General features: G+C 42.4%; 1 protein-coding gene across 2 annotated transcripts; it reads left to right on the forward strand.

Moving 5' to 3' along the window:
• The first annotated feature begins 618 nt into the window (after positions 1-618).
• Positions 619-21,283, forward strand: HMCES (5-hydroxymethylcytosine binding, ES cell specific). 2 transcript variants are annotated; one of them, XM_058530823.1, is made up of 7 exons: positions 619-715; positions 1,488-1,693; positions 8,341-8,484; positions 9,280-9,405; positions 16,858-17,039; positions 18,946-19,138; positions 20,633-21,283. In XM_058530823.1, the coding sequence occupies exons 2-7, from the start codon at positions 1,511-1,513 to the stop codon at positions 20,858-20,860; spliced, it is 1,056 nt and encodes a 351-aa protein (XP_058386806.1). In that variant the 5' UTR covers positions 619-715; positions 1,488-1,510; the 3' UTR covers positions 20,861-21,283. The 2 variants fall into 2 exon arrangements, with proteins under 2 accessions (XP_058386806.1, XP_058386807.1); XM_058530824.1 differs by lacking the exon at positions 619-715 and having other exon boundaries at positions 1,111-1,693.
• The last annotated feature ends 364 nt before the right edge of the window (positions 21,284-21,647 follow it).

Consider the following 21,647-nt stretch of genomic DNA (forward strand, 5'->3'; position numbering starts at 1 on the left):
AGAGATTCAGATTTGGGGGTGGGGCGAAGGTGAGGGCCCTGGAAAATCTCATTCTGGTGCCCACGGAAGTTTGAGTGACTTGTGTGATTCACAGAAGTTTTCCTGATGGTTTTCTCCATTTTTGCCCCAAACTCTGAGGCGGTTAGCAACACAAGTAAAGAAAACATTCTCTTACATCACCCCTACAACGACCCGGCGCCCTAATCATGGTTCCCGCTATACAGAGAAGGGCACTTCAGGCTCCCTGGGACGCATCTAGAGTCTCTGCTAGCCCCTCGAGGACTTGACGAGCCTGGTCCTTCAAGACCTTTCCCCACCCCAACCCCAGCCCCCTTCCTGCAGTCGGCCCTGAGAGCGGGGAGCGGGGTTAACCCCGCAGGGAAACGGGCGAATATGGAGGAAAGTGGAGCTCTGAGAACCCTGGGATCGCGGAGTCTCCAAAGGCAATCATAGTCTCCTCCTGGGGCACTTTTGGAAGATTCAAATTCCGCGCCGCCCCGCTCCCCGCCGTCAGGGGGAAGGGGAAGAAGCCCCGCCCGCGGCCCGAGGGACCTCGCGGGAACAACCCGCCGCTTGGGGGCGGGGCTGACCGCTCTGGGGGCGGGGCCTGACGCCGCCAGCGGCGGCCCGCGGACTCCCAGAGCCCGGCGGGAGGAGAGCGGGGTTGGCCTGTGGTGGTGAGGGTGCGCGACCGCGGTGGGGGGCCGGGGCCGAGGTGAGGGTGCGCGACCGGGGTGTGGGGCAGGGCCGAGGTGAGGGTGAGGTGACGCGGGGCGGGCGGCCGGGGCCCGGGCTGGAGTGAGAGGCGAGGCGCGCGGCCGGCTGAGGTGAGGCGACGCGGGGCGGGCGGGCGGACCCAGCCCGGCGCGGAGGGGCGAGGTGGCGCGGCCGGCGGCCTGGGGGCCACCTGCCCGGGGCGGGCTGACGCGGGGAGCGGAGGGGCCGCGGCCCCGCGCCCTGGCGGTGGGGAGGCGAGGAGCCATGACGCACAGGGAAGGAGCCATGACGTACGAGGGCAGCAGCTGCAGTGGGCAGGTGCTCCCTGGTGTGAGCGGCTGATTAATCCCAGGAGGGAAGGAGGAAAGGAGTGGGGACGAGGCAGTGAGGACGGAAAGAGTCACCCAGAGAAGGAGCCAGTGGCTCCAGAAGTGACCAGACACCCCTTTGCCTTTCTGGGCTGAACCACTCAGCTGAGGGAATGAACGTGCTCAGGGAGAGCTGCTGTCTTGCGTTCACTCGGATGTTTCTGGAGCGCCTCCTGATACTCGGTTGAGTGCTTCGCACGGGGCTAGACAGTGGGCCTAGGGAGTGAGCGCGACAGGCGGGGTCCTGTTCCTGGGGAAAGACTGGACAGATGGTGACACAGACCCACAGTGGGTGCCCTGGAGGAGAGTCCTGCGGGGATCTTGAGAGAACGCTGTGAGTGAAGGAATAAGACCTGATATTTGAGATCTACGAACCCTCTCCTACTGTGTTGTGCCCTGAAGGTGGTGAGAGGCAGCCTGGAAGGATGTGTGGGCGAACGTCCTGTCACTTACCTATAGATGTGCTCACAAGAGCTTGTGCTTATCGGAACCGGCAGGGCCAGCCGCGGCTCCCCGAGTGGAAGAACCCCGACAAGTATTGCCCCTCCTACAACAAGAGCCCTCAGTCGAGCAGCCCGGTGCTGCTGTCTCGGCTGCACTTTGAAAAGGTAACCACTTCATCTGCACCATGCTAGTTTATGGCGGGGCGTCGTGAGGGTCATCTACTTATGTGTGGTTTGGTGTGTGCTCAGCTGAGATGACATTCAAAACCAGCCTTTAATCATATATTCTGACCCCCAGTTGAGAACCACTCTGAAAGGAGTTTTATCAGTATCTTCTAATCTTAGAACATATTTTTCAGGCTCAATTTAAGTGCCTTTTCTATACAAGGCATACTAGTGTTAATGCATACTGAATTTATATGAGCCTTGTATTTGAATACTGTTTTTAAGACAGCATCTTTCAAACTTCACTGATCATCAAGGTCATTTGAGTATCTTAAAAAAAAAAAAAAATTTCCATGCCTCTTACCAGGCCTGCTGAATCAGAATCTCTAGGCCCAGGGCAGGATTAAGACTAGCTAATCTAAAACACCTTTGATGTTTTTTGAACATTGAAGTTTCTATTCTTTCTGCTTGTTTTCAGTCTTTTTATGTTTGTCTTTTAGTGAAGCTGGAAACAGATGTATTTGGTGTGGTTATCTGAAGTTTAATTGCATTCATTGTGTTTATAGTATTTACCCCTGTAGTGCTGGAGTGACCAATAATTTATAATCAAATTTTGGTTCTTTGCTTTATCTCCTGAAAGTTTGTGTTTGTGTGCAATGTAATAAAAATGGTTTATTACAGAAATGAATAGTTTCCCCATGTCTTAAGTATTTTAAACGCCTTATATGTTTTTAAAAATCATGATTGTTTCCATCCTGGATTTTTATTCTATTTGATCTAAAATGCTTAAATCAGTTGATTATACCCCTGCTACGTACTCTTTAGAACTCCTGTGATAATATGATAGTCAAAAGATTGGTTTCTGCATTACAGGGATCACATTATTTGACATTGATCTTTTTTGTTGAATGAAGCCATTTACTTGAAATTTCTTCTTGAGCCATTTTTAGTGGATGCATACTTTCCTATTGAAACTAAAAGAACTTTTTTTTTAATGAGAGGGACATCAGAATACCGTGGGAACCTTGACTGGGAAAGGAAAAAATAAAACATGTTTCAAAGGAAGGCATAATTTGAAGTAAAAAGAGAGAAAGATTAAGTGTATGAGCTTTATTCATTTTTAGCCTTAGTTCTCTTTGTACCACCTCTTTAGAATTATAGAATGCATGTTAGCTGGAAGAAAATTTCATTTAACAGATGTAAAGACAGAAGTGTAGAGAAATTGTGACTTGTCCTAGGTTATCTTATCAATGAGGGACAGAGCTGGGACTGAAGTCCAGACCACTGTCTGCACTCCAGTGGATGTTTCCTGGAACTAGGAATGGGGAAGTTGGAGCCCCTAGAAAAGTAGCCCTCTTTTTCTGTCAGTGGTGTGAATTTGCTGATTTAGTGTTTTGACTCCACATCTCTAATAAATTTTGTTAAGATTGCTAGAGTTTCCTGATTTTGATAAATAATTGAGGTTTCATTTTTTGCAAACCTGTAAATTGTAAAGCAAAATTAGAATCATTTCAGTAGTTTCTTAGTGCATATCATCAACGGCCATCACGTGTGTAGATTGCAACATTTGCACTTGAAACCACTGCTTTGCAGATTGCTTCCTTTTTGATTCATCTACCCCAGACTTAACCAGCTGTACTTGTCACAAGTGCAAAAGGGTATAGGGAAAGATGACTAATACTGAGCAATATTTTCAGTATTTTGGTGTCTCAGCCAGTTTCTATTCATTGTTCCCAGTAGGGGGCAGCCTCACGTTTGGATTTGGCTTATAGTTTTCCAGTGAACACACTCAAGTTAAAGATGATCAGTGGAATTTGTAAGAGTAGGATTTCTCAACCTTGGCACTATTGACATTTTGGGTGGAATAATTTTTTGTTGGAAGCTGTCCTGTGCATTGTATTTAGAATGTTTAACAGCATCACTGGCCTCTACCAACTAGATGCTAGTAGCACCCCCCAGGTCATAACAACCAAAAATTTCTTCTGATGTTGCCAAATCTACCCCCTATATGCCAGTAGCACACCCCTTCTTGGTCTTGCTTGGGGGCGTTCAAAACGACCCCATATTGAGAACCTCAAATTTGGAGTATTGTTGTCTTGCAGATTTCTGATGAGAGATCATTTAGTTGGCCATTATATAATGTTATCTCTCTTATTCTTGTTTATACTTTGGGCAGTGGGCTCCCTGCTGGGAAGGCACGTTTGATTCTGGAAGAGAGAGAGGATTTACAAAAGCTCTGTTTTCATACTTTCTTTCTCTTCCTCCTATCCTGGAGGAGATTAACATTTGGATTTAAGTTCTCTACCCCACCATTTCTTCTTGGGTAGTCTTTTCCTTAGTTATCCTGCATGTTTATTAATTGCTTTTTTTTTTTTTCTTGCCTCTTGGCATACAATATATCTAGGCTGCCTCTGTCTTTAAGGGGGAAAAATACATGTATATATACGCACACACACAATTGATCCTCATTATTCATAGATTTTGTATTTTCAGGTTTACCCAAAATTTGTTTGTAACCCCACAAATAATACTCATATTTCTTTCTCAGTCATTCATGGACATACAGAGTGGTGGAAATTTTGAGTCCCCCGATGTACACATTCCCAGCTGAGCTTGAAAAAGGCAAAGCTCTACCTTCTTGTTTCAGCTCTTATATTGTAAACAATTATCCTTTTTGTGGTTGATTTACTGCTATGTTTTTTGCATTTCTGTGCTTTTTGTTGTTGATTTCACTGTTTAATATTGTCCCCAAGCGTAGTGCTGAAGTGCTGGCTGGTCTTCCTAAGTGAAAGAACGTTGTAGTATGCCTAACAGAGAAAAGACATGTGTTAGATAAGCTTCATTCAGGCATGAGTTACATAGTGCTGTTGGTCATGAATTCAACGTTAATGAATCAACAATATATATTAAATAAAGTGTCTTTAAATAGAAATACACATAAAATAAGGTTATGTATTGATCAGATGATGAAAATGTTTTCTCCATAGACTTGTGGGAACCTAACCCTGTATGTGCCCTAAGAGCAGCAGTTCAGTATTTGCTAATTCAGTGTTTGCAGTGACTTTGTAGAACCTAACTGGCAAGAATAAGGAGAATGGAGTGTGTGTGTGTGTGTGTGTTTCTAAAGGGGATTAGCTGATACAGGCAACGTTTTGGAAGAAATAGGGCAGGATCTTATCAGGAGCACAGTGGAGGGATTAGCTTTAAACAAAAGGGAAGCTCTTCCGAGAGTCAGTACTGCTACTGATGATTCCTTTCTTGGAATTCCATCCTCTTGACTTGTTTCATTCTATGTTTCTCTCTCTAAGCACTTTCTCTTGGACTCTACTTTTCCCTCATTTCTTCTTTTTTCTTTTTCTACCCCCAAGTTAAACCTTGTGCTTGATTTACTCTCCAAGAAACTTTATCCTCATGGCTTTAACAATCACCTTTATATAGAAATTTTTACTATTTGTTTTTAATCATAACCTTAGAAAAATATTAAACTAGAATTTCTGTGTCTATTTCAAGCCACACGTTAATGATCCTGCAAGGTAGGTATTGTTCACTCTATTTTTATAGATAAGGAAAGTTGAGGGTCCAGGAAGTTGAGACTAGTCCAACCTCCTAAGTAGCAAAGAAGGGATTTTTGAACGAGGGTCTTCTTACAAAGGCTTTATTCTTTCCTCTGTACCGTAGGTTGGCAAACTATGGTCCTCAGACCAAATTTAGCCCACTGCCTGTTTTTGTAAATGAAGTTTTATTACAGCATAGCCATGCTTATTCAGTTCTTTGCCTGCTTTCACACTACCAGTGGTGGCAGAGTTGAGTTGCTTGAATCATTGCAACAGAGACTATATTGACTCACAAAGCCAAAAAATATTTACTGTCTGGCCCTTTACAGAGCAAGTTTGCTCACCCATTCTCTATACCATGCTGCCTCTCTCCTAAGCTTCAATTCCATATCTCTGAGTGTTTGTTGGACATAGTAAACAGTTCTGCTTGGATTTTATTCTAATGACTTTAAACAACCTTTTTATTATGTTCACCAGTGAGGAATTAAGCCAACGCACTGCGGGTATGGTTTATCTCTTCGTTGAAGTCTGGGGCCTCAGCTGAGAAGACTTGGCACCTGGGGCTAGAATCGTCTAGAGCAGAAATCAGAACTAGGGCCCTCTGACCATTTTTGTAAATGAAATTTTATGAAACACAGCAAAATCCATTCGTTTATCTATTGTCTATGGCTTTGTCCCTATAACAGCAGTTGTAGTTGGGACAAAGACTGTATGGCTTGCAAAGTCTACAATACTTAACATCTGGCCTTTTATGGAAAAGTTGGCAAGCTGTTATCTAAAGGCATCTTCACTCACTTATCTGGCAGTTGATGTTGGCTCTCAACAGGGGCTGTTGACCAGAACAGCTATATGTAGCCTCTCCACGTATCCTGGGCTTCCTCACAGCGTGGCAGTCTTAGAGTAGCTGGATTTCTTACATGGCAGCTCAGAGCTCCAGAAGCAATGTCTCTGCAGACAAGGAGGAAGCTGAAACACCTTTTCTGACCTAGCCTTAGAAAGTGTACAGTGTCGCTTGTACCGCATTCTGTTGGTTATAGGTGAGTCACGAGCCCATCCGGATTCAAGGAGAGGGACCATAGGCCTCCAGCTCTCAATGGGAGGAGTGTCAAAGATTTTACAATCATTTCTTTAAAGTGCCACAGACTTCCCCCTATTATCTAAAATTCAACCTGTGATCTTTCCCCAAATCAAACCCCTCTTTAGATTTGTCTCTTTTGTTGCGTAGTACCGTCATGATTTCACTCTTCTAGCCTTGAAAACTTAATCATCCCTATTTATTTTTCCATTCACTACCACAATTTCACTTTTTTTCTACCTTTTGGATGTCTTTTATTCTCACTGCTGTCACCAGACCCACCATATCTTTACCCCTGAACCGTTGTAGTAGCACCCGGAATGCACTCTCTGCTCATGGTCTCTTCCAACCTATATTGTACTACACCATCCAGAATAGTGTGTATGTGCATTTGAATCTATAGATTTCATCAAATTCTCAAGGGGTCAATTGCCCCAAAAAGTTTAACAACCATGTGTCAGGGGTTTCTAAGACTACTCCCACATTTGGAGATTTGTTAGAAGGACTCAGCAGATAAGGCATATCATGGCTAAGGTTTATTACAGTGAAAGGGTATACAATAGAATCAGTAAGGGGGAAAGACAATAGTGGAAATCTGGAAAAATCCATGCACAGGCTTCCTTATGTTCTCTCCTTCCTGTGAGGGGACACACCAAGCATGTTCCTTTTCTACCAATGAAAAATGTAGTAACGTGTGCAGTGTTTCTGCCCAGGGAAATCCATTAGAGACTCAGGGCCCAAGGTTTTTATTGGGGGCTGGTCACATAAGTACTCCCTGCCTAGCAAGTACCAAAATTCCAGACTCCCAGAAGAAAAGCAGGTGTTTAGCATAAACCTCATTTTTTGCACAAACAGACAAGGCACAGTAAACCATCCTTATCAGTTAGGAAAAGGTGGGAACACTCAAAATCCAAGTTCCCAGATGCTAACTGAGTGCAAACCTTGTAAGCAGGCCCTCCTAAAAATAGCATCCTCAGGTTTGCTGTAACTCTTTTCTGCACAAAACCACTTCCTGGACATTCTTGACGTGGCCTCTTTGCTCATCTAATTTCATTTCTGGTCTTCCCTCCCATCTCTTCTCTGGAGAGTGTACCTCTTGTGGAATCCAGTTCAAGAACCACCCCACCACACCCCCGCCCTTTCTGCCCCTTCTGAGGAGCCGATACTTCTCCATTCCATCTCTCACAGATCACTCTCCACTGAACTCCTTTGACACTCATTGTATGTACCTCTTATATGGCCCTTAGCCTATTGTATCTTACATTATTACTTAATATTTTTATGTCTATGTGGCTTCACATGTTAATAGCGCGAGTGGTTTGAGGTTAAGCACTCTTCCATGTGCCCCCATAGCTCCCTGTGCATTCCTTGGTCACAGCATGTACCTCATTGTATTATGGTTATCTATAACATGTGTTATTGAGAACTGGGACCACATAAACTGCAGGGCCTATCACTATGTCTCTCCTATGGTAGGCACGAATTAAAAGTTTACAGGGGGCCGGCCCGGTGGCATAGTAGTTAAGTTCACGCGCTCTGCTTCGGCAGTCCAGGGTTCACAGGTTCAGATCCTGGACACGGACCTACGCACCTCTTATCAAGCCATGCTGTGGCACGTGTCCCACATATAAAGTAGAGGAAGATGGGCACGGATGTTAGCCAGAGCCAGTCTTCCTCAGCAAAAAGAGGAGGATTGGCAACAGATGTTAGCTCCGGGCTAATCTTCCTCACCAAAAAAAAAAAAAAAAAAAAGTTTACGGGAACTAAACCTCTTTGTATCCCCCATTCTACCCAAGCCAAATGTTTTACATTCTAATAAATATGATTGCTAAAGAACTCAAGTTACTCACATCGTGATAAATCATTAAAATTGTTTTCAAGTAGAATCTTTCCCTTTGAATAATCTTCTCTGTGTCCTTTGTATTTTAATACTAATAGTAATGTAATATATGTGCTAAATATGGTTTTCTCAATTTCATTATGATTTCCTCACTGGTTCTTAACCCTTTCTGTGGCAGGGCGCAGACTCGTCTGAGCGTATCATTGTTCCCATGCGATGGGGCTTGATCCCATCTTGGTTCAAAGAAAGTGATCCTTCCAAGCTGCTGTTCAACACTACCAACTGTCGTAGTGATACCATGATGGAGAAACGGTCCTTCAAAGTAGGTAGCTGGTCTAGGGAAAAAGCACATATTCTCTTCTTTTTTCTAACAGAACTATCAGTGCCTTTTATACCTGAGAAATAAAATAAGGTTTTCTTGGAACCTTCCTTAAGTTTCCAAAGTGTGTTCAAAGTTGTTAATGTTGAGTGCAGTTCAATTTATTACTATGTAACAAACCATGCCAAAACTTAGTGGTTTAAAACAGAACAACAATTTATTATTTCTCATGTTCTGTGGGTTGACTGGGCTCAGCTGGACAGTTTTCACTTGGAGATTCTCATGCAGTTATAATCAGATGACAGCTGGGTCTGGATGTCCAAGATGGCTTCTTCACCCACATGTCTGATACCTCAGCTGGGATGAGTAGAACTGGAAGCCTTTCCACATGCGTACCTGGAGGCTGTCAGAGTAATCAGGCTTCTTACATGGCGTCCAGCTTACCCCCGAGCTCATGATCCAAGAGAGCAGGGCAGAAGCTGCATGACTTTGTGACCTAGCCTTGTGGGAGGGGAGTACCTAGGTTGTGAATACTGGCACGCATGGCTCATTGAGGGGCCAACTTTGGAGGCTAGCTACCACGAGTGCCTATTTGTTAGAGAGGCACTATAGCTGTTATGTACATTATTTAATCTTTTCAGCATCTGTAAGTGGTGACTTTATACATAAGAAAAGTGAGGTACAGAGAAATTAAATAACTGCTCTAAAGTCACACATTGGTGGCCCTGAGATTTTAACTCAAGTCCATGAAACATGATTCTATCACTAAGACCATATCTTGCTCACATTTTCCCTCAGGTGCCTCTGGGAAAGGGAAGACGCTGTGTTGTTTTAGCAGATGGATTCTACGAGTGGCAGCGACGTCAGGGAACACATGAGAGGCAGCCATACTTCATCTACTTCCCCCAAATAAAATCAGAAAAGGTATCGTCATCAACCCTCATAGTAGATATTTGGAAAGGTACAGAGAAACTAAAGAAGGGCATTTTTTTCCTTCCCTCGTAGAGTTTTCTTTTTTTTTAATAACAGTTTCATTGAGATAGAATTTACCATAAAATTCGCCTTTTAAAGTAGGTGATTCAGTGATTTTTTTAGTATATTCAAAGTTGTGCAGTCATTACCGCTATCTAATTTTAGAATATTTTTCTCACCCCAAAAAGAAACCCCATATCCATTTGCAAACACTCTCCATTCTCTACTCCTTCCAGCCCTGGCAACCACTTAATCTACTTTCTGTCTCTATAGATTTGCCTGTTTTGGACATTTCGTATATATGGAATCATACAATATGTGGTCTTTTGTGTCTGGCTTGTCTTGCTCAGTATAATGTTTTCACGGTTCATTTATGTTGTATCATGTATCACTACATCATTGCTTTATGGCTGAATAAACATTGTTCAGATGGATAGACCATATTTTGTTTATTCATTCACCAGCAGATGGCACTTGGGTTGTTTCTACTTTTTGGCTATTTTGAATAATGCTGCTATGAACATTAATATACAAGTATCTGTTTGAGTCCATCTTCAGTTTTTTTGGGTTACATTCCCACTCACAGTGTATGAGGGTTCTGGTTCTTCCGCATTCTTGCCGACACTTGTTATTTGATCATTTTTTTAAAAAATTGTAGCCATCCTAGTGGGTGTGAAGTGGTATCTCATTGTGGTTTTGATCTGTATTTTCCTAATGACTAATGACATTGACCATTGCTTCGTGTGCCTCTTGGCCATTTCTATATCTTCTTCGTGACAATATCTATTCAAATCCTTTAAATTGGGTTGTCTTCTTGGTTTAGTTGTAAGGCTTCTTTATATAGTTTGGATACTAGATTCTTACCAGACACATGATTTGCAAATATTTTCTCTCATTCTGTGGATTGTCTTTTCACTATGTTGATAGTGTCCTTTAAAGCACAAAAGTTTTTAATTTTGATGAAGTCCACTGTATCTGTTTTTTCCTTTGTTGTTTGTGCCTGTAGTGTCATACCTAAGAATCTATTGCTAAACCCAAGGTCATGAAGATTTACTCCTCTGTTTCTTCTAAGGGTTTTACAGTTTTAGCTTTATAGTTAGAACTTCGATCTATTTTGAATTAATCTTTTTGTATGGTGTGAGGTAGAGGTCCAACTTCTTTTGCATGTGGTTATCCAGTTATCCCAGTACCATTTGTTGAAAAGACTATTCTGTCCCCATTGAATGGCCTTATATGATCAACTGGCCATATATGAATGGGTTTATCTCTGGACTCTCAATTCTATCCATTGATCTATATGTCTGTTCTCAGGCAGTACCACACTTGAGCTTTTCGTAAGTTTTGAAATCAGGAAGTTTGAGTCCTCCAATTTTATTCTTTTTCAAGATTGTTTTAGATATTTGGTTTCCCTTGAAGTTCCATATGAATTTTAGCATCAGCTTGTCTCCTTCTGCAAAAGACTTTTGGAATTTTGATAGGAGTTGCATTGAATCTGTAGATCAATTTAGGGTGTTGCCCAAATTGCCATCTTTATAATATTAAATCTTCCAATCCATGAACACAGGGTGTTTTTCCATTTATTTAAGTCTTTAATTTCTTTCAACAATATTTTATAGTTTTCACTGTACAAGTCTTGTACCTCCTAGGTTAAATATATTCCTAAATCTGGTATCGAATTATTCTTTTATCTCTTTTTGGACAATGCAAGTACCTTAGAAAACTTTATCGTCAAGGTCAATGTACACAAATCACCAATATTTTTATATACTAGCAACAAACAATTGGAAATAAAAGCATGTTTGTAAGCTGTTGGAAATAATCCAGTAGAGAGCAGGGAAAAAGTGTAAGTCACTAGAGGGACGTCCTTGCGTAGGTGACAGGGAATGGGATCTAGTGTACCAGTGGAGAGGCTGACCTAGCAAAAAGCACAGACCGAAAGAAAGTGGAGGGAAGACAATGTATATAGTAGGTGGGGAGATGCATTGATAGGAACCATGTGGAAGCTCTCTTCCAAATGCTTCTCTTTTGCCAGTGAAATAGGAAACACAGTTAATCAGCTGAGAATGAGGATGATGAGGGAGTGTTGGATATTTGAGAAGAGGGGAAAAAGTATTGAATGATTGTCAGTAAATGGACAAGAAATGTACTAGGATTCTCAAATCATTGATCCATCTGGATTTTGTTTTAAGAAATAAAGCAGGGATTTAACTTTATTTCTTTTTCCCAATATCTACCCAGTTATCCTATATCCATTCATTGAGTATTGAGTATTCATTACCTTTTTGTTAGTTTTTTCTTTCTCCCATTAGCTCTACTTTTTCTTTTTTGTGAGGGAGATGAACCCTGAGCTAACATCTGTCGCCAATCCTCCTCTTTTTGCTGAGGAAGATTGGCCCTGGGCTAACATCCACGCCCATCTTCCTCTACTTTATATGAGACATCGCCACAGCATGGCTTGACAAGCGGTGCATCGGTGCGTGCCTGGGATCCAAACCCCGGGCCGCCACAGCAGAGAGCACGCACTTAACCCCTATGCCACCAGGCCAGCCCCTAGCTCTACTTTTTTTTTTTATTAACTCAGTCTCCTCTCTACGCTCTACCTAGTTCTTCTAGGTATTTTTCTTTCCTCTAGAATTTTTCTTTGCCAGCTTATAGTAGTGCATTCCTCAGTATGCCTACGTATATTTAGGGTTTTGCAACAATGGCAAACTAACAGGCTGTAAAAGGTAGAGCCATTTCTGGTTTTATTTGTGTCCAGTCAATGTATTAGCCAAGTGTTAGCAATCTTCCAAGGAAAGGGAAGAAAGCCTCTCTACAACCAAATCTCTCCCAACTGGAGAGATGAGACACCATTTGGCAGCAGTCTCTCTAAGGACCCTATGTAGCAAGTAGACAGATATGGCTCCCTGAGAGAATCCTCAGGCTTCTTCCTGCCCTCTTCAAGTAGCTGCTAAATGCAAGGTCCTTGCCCCAGTCCTTCTTCACGCTACTGGCCCTTACTCTTGCCTCAGAGGGGCCAGCATGCTAGTCCTGGCTATTTTCTTATTCTAGAGAGGGAGTCAAGGCCATGCATTTAGGCTGCCATCTTCCCAGATTCTCCCTTGTGGTTTTTTCCATTTAAAAATAAACTGTAAGCCAGAACTTCTGGGACTTATTACTTGAGGGAGCCACTCTATAAGATTTCCATTCCTTTGCTTCTCCATCTTTAAATTAGGAATCGTAGGGCCAACCCTGGTGGCCTAGTGGTTAAGTTCGGCACATTCCACTTCAGCAGCCCATGTTCGGTTCCCAGGCACAGACCTACACCACTAGTCTGTCAGTGGCCATGCCATGGTGGCAGCTCACATACAAAAAGAGGAGAATTGGCAGTGGGTGTTAGCTCAAGGTGAATCTTCCTCAGCAAATAATTAATTAATAAGGAATTGTGTATTCAAAAAGAGAATTTTCCTCTGGCACTCTTCTCGAGACACTGGTAGGCACTTGTATGGACTAGAATGACACTTTCCTCAATTCTATACAATTAGTCTCTTACCTATAAACATTCATCTGTTTAGAGGCCAGCCCAGTGGCATAGTGGTTAAGTTTGCATGCTCCACTTTGGCGGCCCGGGGTTTGCCAGTTCAAATCCCCAGCGCGGATCTACACATCACTCATCAAGCCATGCTGTGGCGGCATCCCACATACAAAACATGGAGGAAGATGGGCACAGATGTTAGCTCAGGGCTAATCTTCCTCAGCAAAAAGAGGAAGATTGGCAACGGATGTTAGAAAAAAGAAAAAAAGAAAAAAAAATGTATCTGTTTATTCAATAGACATTTATTCACCATATACTGTTGTGCCCTTCTTGGCTCCTGAAAGTTCAGTGAGACATGCGTTCTATCCTCAAAGCTTTACTGCCAAGACACAGACAAATAAATCAACAGTCACAAACTAGTGGTGAATACTCGTGGAAGACTTGCTTATGAGGTTATGGGGGCACAGAGGACAACATATAACTCAGACTGGGGCATCATAGAAGGCTTCCCAGAGGAGGGAATTTTGTAGTGTTTAGAACATTTAATGTAATTATTGATCTGATAGGGTTAAAAATTCATTATTTTGCTAATTGTTTTCTGTTTGTTTCATCAGCTCTTTTTTCCTTTTCTCCTATTTTTTCTGCCTGCTTTTGGATTGAGTGTTTTTTACGATTGCATTTTATCTCCACTATTGGTTTATTATTTTTACTTCTTTTAAAAATGATTTTAGTAGCTGCTCTATAATATATATTTTAAATTAACGTCAATCTGCTTTTAAATAATATACTGCTTCTTGTGTAGTTTAAGGACTTTACAACAGTATATTCCTGATTCCTGGCATCTTTTGGTATATTGTCATACATTTTACTTTTTCATATGCTATAAACTCATAATACATTGCTACTATTTTGGTTTAGACAGTCAGTTATATTTTAGAGTGATAAAAAATAAGAAAGGAAATTTTACATTTACCTTTATTTTAGCCATTTCCATGGATCTTCACTTTTTGGGTAGATCCAAGTTTCTTTCTGGTATCATATTCTTTCTGCCTAAAGAATTTTCTTTAATATTTCTTATAGTGCAGGTCTGCTGGTAATTAATTCTATTTTTGTTTGTCTGAAAAAGTATCTACTTCTTCATTTATTTAATCATCATGATTTTTTTATTGAGAAATAATTCACATATCGTAAAATTCACTCTTTTAAGGTTTATAATGGTTTTTAGTATATTCAAAATGTTGGGCAACCATCATCACTATCTAATTTCAGAATTATTATCACTCCAAAAAGAAACCCCATACCCATTATTAGTCACTCCCTTCCCCCAGCACCCGGCAACCACCATCTGCATTTTTGAAAGGCATTTTTACTGTGTATAGAATTATGGTTTGGCAGTTTTTTGGAGTTTTTTTCCAGCACTTCAAAAAAACTGGTCCATTGTTCTGGCTTTCATAGTTCCTTTTGAGAAATCTATTGTAATTCTTGTCTTTTTTCTTCTATTTGTAATGTGTACCTCCACCATTCCTCTTTGGAAGATTTTCTCTTTGATTTTCAGCAATTTGAATGTGATGTATGTGGTGTGTGTGTGTTTGGCATGTTCTCTGAGCTTCTTAGATCTGTGGTTTGACATCTTTCATTATTTTTGGAAAATTCTCAGCCATTATCTATGCAAATATTTCTTCTGCCCCATTTTCTTTTCTCTTTCTGGGATTCTAATTACATATGTTAGATAATTTGATATTGTCCCATAGTTCTTGGATGTTCTCTTCTGTATATTTTATTCTTTTTTCTCTGTGTTTTCAGTTTGGGTAATTATTATTGACCTGTCTTTAGGTTCACTGATTCTTTCTTATTTCACTGAAATTCCTTATCTGTGCATGTATGTTGTCGATCTTTTCTGCAAGAGCCTTTAATATATTAACCATATTTATTTTAAATTCCCTGTCTGATAGTTTCAGCATTTAGGAAACGTAATCTCTTGAGTCTGGTTCTGTTGATTTCTGTATCTCTTGGCAGTTCATTGTTCTTTTTGGCTTTTTTGTGTGTCTTGTAATTTTTGATTGATTTCTAGACATAGTATGTAGGACAGAAACTGAGATAAATAATATTTATGCCTGGAAATGAATAAACTTATCTTTCTTTTAGGCCATTAATGTGTGAAGTTGAGTCGATCTTGACAGGTGCTGAACTGGGTTTGGGTTTTGTTGTTATGATTACCTTTGTTCACCACAGGCTTTAAAGTTCTCTGGTGCCACCTTGTGTTTAGGGTAAGGGTTGATTTTCCAGAGGTTTTTTCTCAATAGCCCTGCTCCCTTCAGCTGTAGTACTTCCCTCTGAGCCTTCGCCTTAGAGAGGATCTCTCCGTGCTCTTTCCCCTTCCCCAGAATTAGACTGCTGTTGCTTGTCACTTGGTGCTTGCTAATCCGAAGGGAGAAGAGAGTTCTCTGTTGTCTTGGTTCTTAGACAGAACTGTGTCCTTGGTGCTCAGGCTTTCTCAGTGATGCTGCTCTTTTCCTAGGGGAGTAGAAGGTTTTTTCTTTTACCCTTCCCAAGCACCAGTGGGTCTTTACCTGTATCTTAGGGGCAGTAGGGTTTATTACCCTTCCCCTGGCCCCTTAAGGCTTTTGTTCCTTAGAGGAGACGTGATCAGGTAAGGTTTCATGCCTTTCCTGAAGCAGAAGAACTCTCCACTGGGCATGCACCAGCAAGAACAGTTTTCTCCAGTCTCCTGCCCTGTTCCCAGTCTTTCTTGTGAGCACCCAGAGAGGTCCATGGAGAAGAGTCTGCAAGCTGATGCCAACTTGCTTGATGTCTGCAGCTGCCAAGGGTTCTGTACTCTCAGTCTAACCCACACTCTCCTTTTAGCAATTTGATAATTTTATCTGAATTCTTACCTACTGTGTGAAGGCCTTGACTTCCTCCTGTTGCCATCAGTAAGCCAGTACAGGCATACTTTGGAGATATTGTCAGTTTAGTTCCAGACTACTACAATAAAGCGAATATTGCAATAAAGCAAGTCACATGAATTTTTTGGTTTCCTAGTGCACATAAAAGTTATGTTTACACTATACGGTAGTCTGTTAAGTGTGCAATAGTATTATGTCTAAAATGTACAGACGTTGATTTAAAAATACTTTATTGCTAAAAAATGCTGACCATCATCTGAGCCTTCAGTAAGTCATAATTTTTTGCTGGTGGAGGGTCTTGTGAAAAACGCAATATCTGCAAAGTGCAATAAAGCGAAGCACAGTAAAACAATGAACACCTGTACTTGTGTCTCATCTCCCCTTGGAGGCCCTTGTCTTTCGATAAAGTTCAGGCTAATTGGTTGTCTTGCAGCCTCAGTTCTGTGATGAATTTAAGAAAAGTTATAATTTTTTAGATTATCTAGCTTTTTTCTTGTTGTTAGGGTGGAAGTAACTTTCTTTCCAGCTTTCTGTATTCTAGGCCTTGCACTGAATCTTAAATGGCAAGTAGGAGTTGGCATGATGAGAAAGGACAGGAAGGACATTTTGGGCAGAGGAAGGTTGTTTTGGCAAGATACAGGGAGACAAAACTGCATGAGGGCCTCATTTACAAACAGCTGGGTTTGGTTCAAATTAACATTGTTGGTGAAGCTAGAATGATGGGCCAGATCATGGGAGGCCTGAATGCCCATTGAAGAAGTTAAATTGTATACTGAAAGCATTAAGGAGCCATAAATCTATAGCCTTGGTGGGTATTTGCCAACAACTCTCTTTTCTTGGTGACATTGGATCAGAGGAGTTAATAAGGCGTGGGCTGAATTACTTCTAAAATGATTGCCATGTGCTTAGATCTGTAGTAGTAGCCGACCTGCATGTAGGAGGGGGCTGCTGAGTATCTAATCTGCTCATGTATTTTGCTTCCAGTCAGGCAGCATTGGTGCAGCAGACAGTCCAGAGGACTGGAAGAAAGCCTGGGACAACTGGAGGCTGCTGACGATGGCTGGGATCTTTGACTGCTGGGAGCCCCCCGAGGGAGGAAACCACCTGTATTCCTACACCATCATCACAGTGGATTCCTGCAAAAGCTTGAATGACATCCACCAAAGGCAAGTGACACTTCTTATCCCTGGGTCCAAAATGATACAGAGGAGGGTTTGTTCTCTTTGCTTTTAGATAGGTAGCTTTTGGAATTTAAAGTTTCTGTATGCACAAATTTAGAGAGTAGCAGTTGTTTTGCAAAATACAATTACAGTCAGTTGGCTATAATATGACATGCATTCCTGAAAGTCACCACACTATGCAAAATTGTACAGTGAAAACCCAGAACTTATGAGAAAAGTGGGGTTAAAGAGACAACACTTAAAAACTTTGTCAGTGACACATTAAAAAATAATAGGAATCTATTAAAAACAGTACCACAGTTAAGAAATACATAGATACTACCACAAATAGAGGCATACCTCATTTTACTGCTGTATTATGCTTAAATTACTCCATAGCGTATCAGTCATATTGAACAGATTCCCATTTTTAAAATGAGCATTAGGGGCCGGCCCGGTGGCTTAGTGGTTAAGTGCGCGCGCTCCGCTGCTGGCGGCCCCGGTTCGGATCCCCGGCGCACACCGACGCACCACCTCTCCGGCCATGCTGAGGCTGCGTCCCACATACAGCAACTAGAAGGATGTGCAGCTATGACACACAACTATCTACTGGGCTTTCGGGGAAAAATAATAAATAAAAAAAAATCTTAAAAAAAAAAATAAATAAATAAAATGAGCATTAGCAGAACTGACTTGTGTAACACTTTGACAATTTTTGCCAGATCTGAGCACTCTCAGAAGTGATTTTTGGTGTTGTGCTGAAAAGAATGCAGTGCTGCACGTATTATCCATTTTAGCCTTGTCCTAAGTGTTCTGTGTGAAATTATGCTTTCGTGTGATATAGTACTTCTATTTTTCGCTAATTCACCTTAAAATAAATTCCCATTGCATCTAATCTAAGACACCATTGATTTTTTTTTATATAATTTTATTTATTTATTTTTCCCCCAAAGCCCCAGTAGATAGTTGTATGTCATAGCTGCACGTCCTTCTAGTTGCTGTATGTGGAACGTGGCCTCAGCATGGCCGGAGAAGCAGTGCGTCAGTGCGCACCGGGGATCCGAACCCAGGGTGCCAGCAGCGGAGCGTGCGCACTTAACCGCTAAGCCATGGGGCCGGCCCATCCATTGATTTTTAAATGTACCATTGTTTTATATGCTGTTAAGAAAAATAAAGTGCTGCCAATTACTGCCAACTAAACTATAACTTGTGCAGAGATGCCATTCATCATAAAATGCATCTGGATTTCAGAGATTGCAGAATATTTTTTTAAAGTACATGTTTTATTTATTGAAGTTACAGTAATTATTAAAATAGATGTTTATGCATTTATCTCCTAAAATCAACAGTACCCATCAGTGAACTGTGTACCATGCTTTGCATTGGCCTAGGACATAAAACTGAAAGGTAAACATAGGATCTTTTCCTAACATCCTCCTGGGTACCAGGAGCCATCTTAGACAGCCTCTTTGCTTTCTAAGGCATAGTTTCCTTTTGTTCACAATTATGTGAATACTCTTTCTTAATGTAAATCTGTCATAGGTAGCAAGGCTGGAGATCAGTGTTGATAGACAAGTTTTCCGGGATCTGTTTTCCCTTTAACTGTAGGCTGAGTTATCATAGAAAGGTCACCAACTTGCAAGCGTGTACATTGGAGTGCCCTGGATCCAGTCAAAGTGGTGTTCACGGTCTTTGCCATAAAATTTTGTAAGCTGGCTCTCCCGGTGTTGAATGTCATGCCCTGTCAAGTTGTGGTCAGGGAGCACATGGCAGCAATCAGCATGCGAGGCACAGAGGGAGGGTGAGCTTCTCCTTGTGATAGTTTGCGCTGTCAACTGACTCAAGTCTTTCTGCCTTCTCTCCCTACCCTCACTCTACCTCTCCCAACCAATGTTTTGACCTCACTGACTAGGATGCCTGCCATATTAGATGGAGAGGAAGCTGTCTCTAAATGGCTTGATTTTGGTGAAGTCTCAACTCAGGAAGCTCTGAAGTTAATCCACCCCACAGAGAACATCACCTTCCATCCAGTCTCTCTTACGGTGAACAACTCCCTAAACAACACTCCTGAGTGTCTGGCTCCTGCCGACCTATTGGTCAAAAAGGTAGGGGCCTATGACTCTTGACATTCTTTTTTGAGCTTTCTGTCTTCCATCAGTATAGCCTTTTCTTTTAGGATATGGCCTTTTACAATGAGAGCTTTAATTTAAACCACCCAAAACTCATTCCTTGTGCATGGCAAAGTCGAGCAGAGCAATGACTCAAAGCTAGCTGTGACTCAGAGTCCTCAGGAGTGCTCTTTCAAAATGTAAATGCTGGACCCTCTCTAGCCCTACAGAGTCAATGTTCAGGGTTGGGCTTGGGCTTCTGTATCGTTAAGAAGCTTCTTCAGTGAGTCTGATATTAAGCCAAGTTTGAGGACTCCTAATCTAGAGGGTGATTGTGAGAAAGAGAGGAGCACTTGCCTGTAATTGTATCTCTGTCCACAATCAACTGTGATTTTTTTGTCTCTTTTCTGTACCTCTGCTTTCCCAACCACCAGTTGGAGGAGTTCCAATCCTTGTTCTCCTTCAGGAGAATTTAGGAACATTCCTTCCATGAACTTTAACTTCTTAAACTTGGCAAGGACCCAGAAGATATATTTTGAAGGGAAGGTGAGCAGGCAAAAGGGCTGCAGTGGAGAGGGAAGTTCCAGAGCAAAAAGCTGGCCCCTACTGACATTCAGGGATAAAAGTTTAGGAGTAGCAGCTGTTTCTAGGTGGCATAGAGGGACCTGAAGTAGGATATGGCTCTGATGTTACAAAAATAGATATCTTAGAGTGCGTGAGAAGTGTTAAGGATGATGATTGCAAGAATGGCCTACCCCCCTTTTTTCTTAAAGTTTTTTAAGTTTTCCATACCCACAGTCAGTGTCATTTTCTTTTGTCTCAGTTCTTTGCAAACTCCTGCAACCCTGACACTTTTTTTCTCTAAAAATGTAATTATATATATTCATTTTGCCCTAGACACTGCCCCATTTCCACCATGGTCTTTACTCTAAAAGAATTCACATTCTGGAGGGGTGGCATTATGCGAATTCAGAACTTTCAGTTCAGGGTTGGGGTGCAGGTATAAGAGAAGCAGAAGGGAAGCAGTGCTGGTCAAGGAGAGGCTGTGCAGAAGGGCTGCACAGTAGGGAAATAGTTTAGCCTGTTCAGCCTTAGGCTGAATCCCTCGTCATGGTGGGATGGCCATACCTCTCCAGCTTCATTTCCCAACACTCTGCCTGGTCACACTTGATTACGTTCTTTTCTCTGAGAACGCTTCACTCTCTGCACATGTTTGGAATGCCAGTCAGCTCTCTTCTCTGACTGGTCCCGCACATCTCCTCTGTGATGCCTTCTGTGAGAGCTATTCCCTACTGTTGTACCTTGGAGCACACTCAGTTCTCCTCTCTTCCCACTCCTGACTAGTGGGCCCCATCTGGCCCTTAGTAACATTTCCGAAGCCTGGGTCAGGACCTAATGCCTCTTCCCCTTTCTTCCCTTAAAGTTAGCCTTTTCCCAAAAGCTTGAGCTGGATTTGAGCTCACAAGTTTGAGCTTTCTCTTCTTTCTCAAGCTAAGAGGCAGCAGCCAGAAGATGTTGCAGTGGCTGGCCACAAAGTCACCCAAAAAGGAAGACCCCAAAACACCCGAAAAGGCAGGGTCAGATGTGCCCCAGTGGTCCAGCCAGTTGCTGCAGAAGAGCCCGTTGTCCATCAAGAGAAGCAGTGCAGGACTCCTGGAGCAATGGCTGAAGCAGGAGAAGGAGGAGGAGCCCATGGCCAAGCGACTTCACAGTGAATAATGCAGGACTTGCAGAGACCAAGGCCAGGTTTGCTGCACTAAATACTGTTGCTGATAACAGGTTCTTGCACTGTGTATATGGATTTGCTTTGGGAGGAGGTAGCACAGTGTTAGTGGACATTTGTGGGTTCATGGGGGAGTGGCTATTCTGATTGTGACCAGAAACCCACAGTGGGGCTGATGGGCAGCCTGGGAAGAGGAGGGGCCACCACCATAGTGGGGGCTATTATGCCTTCAGTCTTCTCCTGGTAGACTTGGAGAGCCTTCCCTCAAAGCTTCACCCTGCTGGCAGTTCACAGCCCAGACCTGACCTGGTGCTGCTAGCAGAAGGCTGTTTTCTACTCAGCTTAGGCTCTAAGTTCTTTGGAATTCAGTTCCTAAAACATTCTGTTTTTTCTGAATAAATTATATTTGATAAACTGCTGGTGAGGGGAGTTCTGAATCTTACTGTTTTCTCATGGTGTCAGTCCTTAGGAATGCATTTTGTTGCAAACATGGGGCACTGGGGCTTTTTGGGGACAAACTGCTTTTTTGGAAACAATGAAAAGGCTTGGTGAGGGGTTCATGGTTGAGTCTCTTCACTCTTCATACTTGGAAGTTGTCCGAATCCTTTAGCTTAAAACCAGCCTGAGGGCCTGCCAAACGTAAGGGGCTAGGGGGAGAAGGCTGTACAGAGGTCAAGACCTTGTCCTTACCACAGGGAGCATAGGGTGAGGAGAAGCCCTGGTCACAGCCCACCAAGCCCTATGCAGACTCCCACCCTCTGGGTAGAGCAGGGCACAGAGGAT

The sequence above is a fragment of the Diceros bicornis genome, chromosome 34 (genome assembly GCF_020826845.1).
Source record: "Diceros bicornis minor isolate mBicDic1 chromosome 34, mDicBic1.mat.cur, whole genome shotgun sequence".
Classification (NCBI taxonomy): domain Eukaryota; kingdom Metazoa; phylum Chordata; class Mammalia; order Perissodactyla; family Rhinocerotidae; genus Diceros; species Diceros bicornis.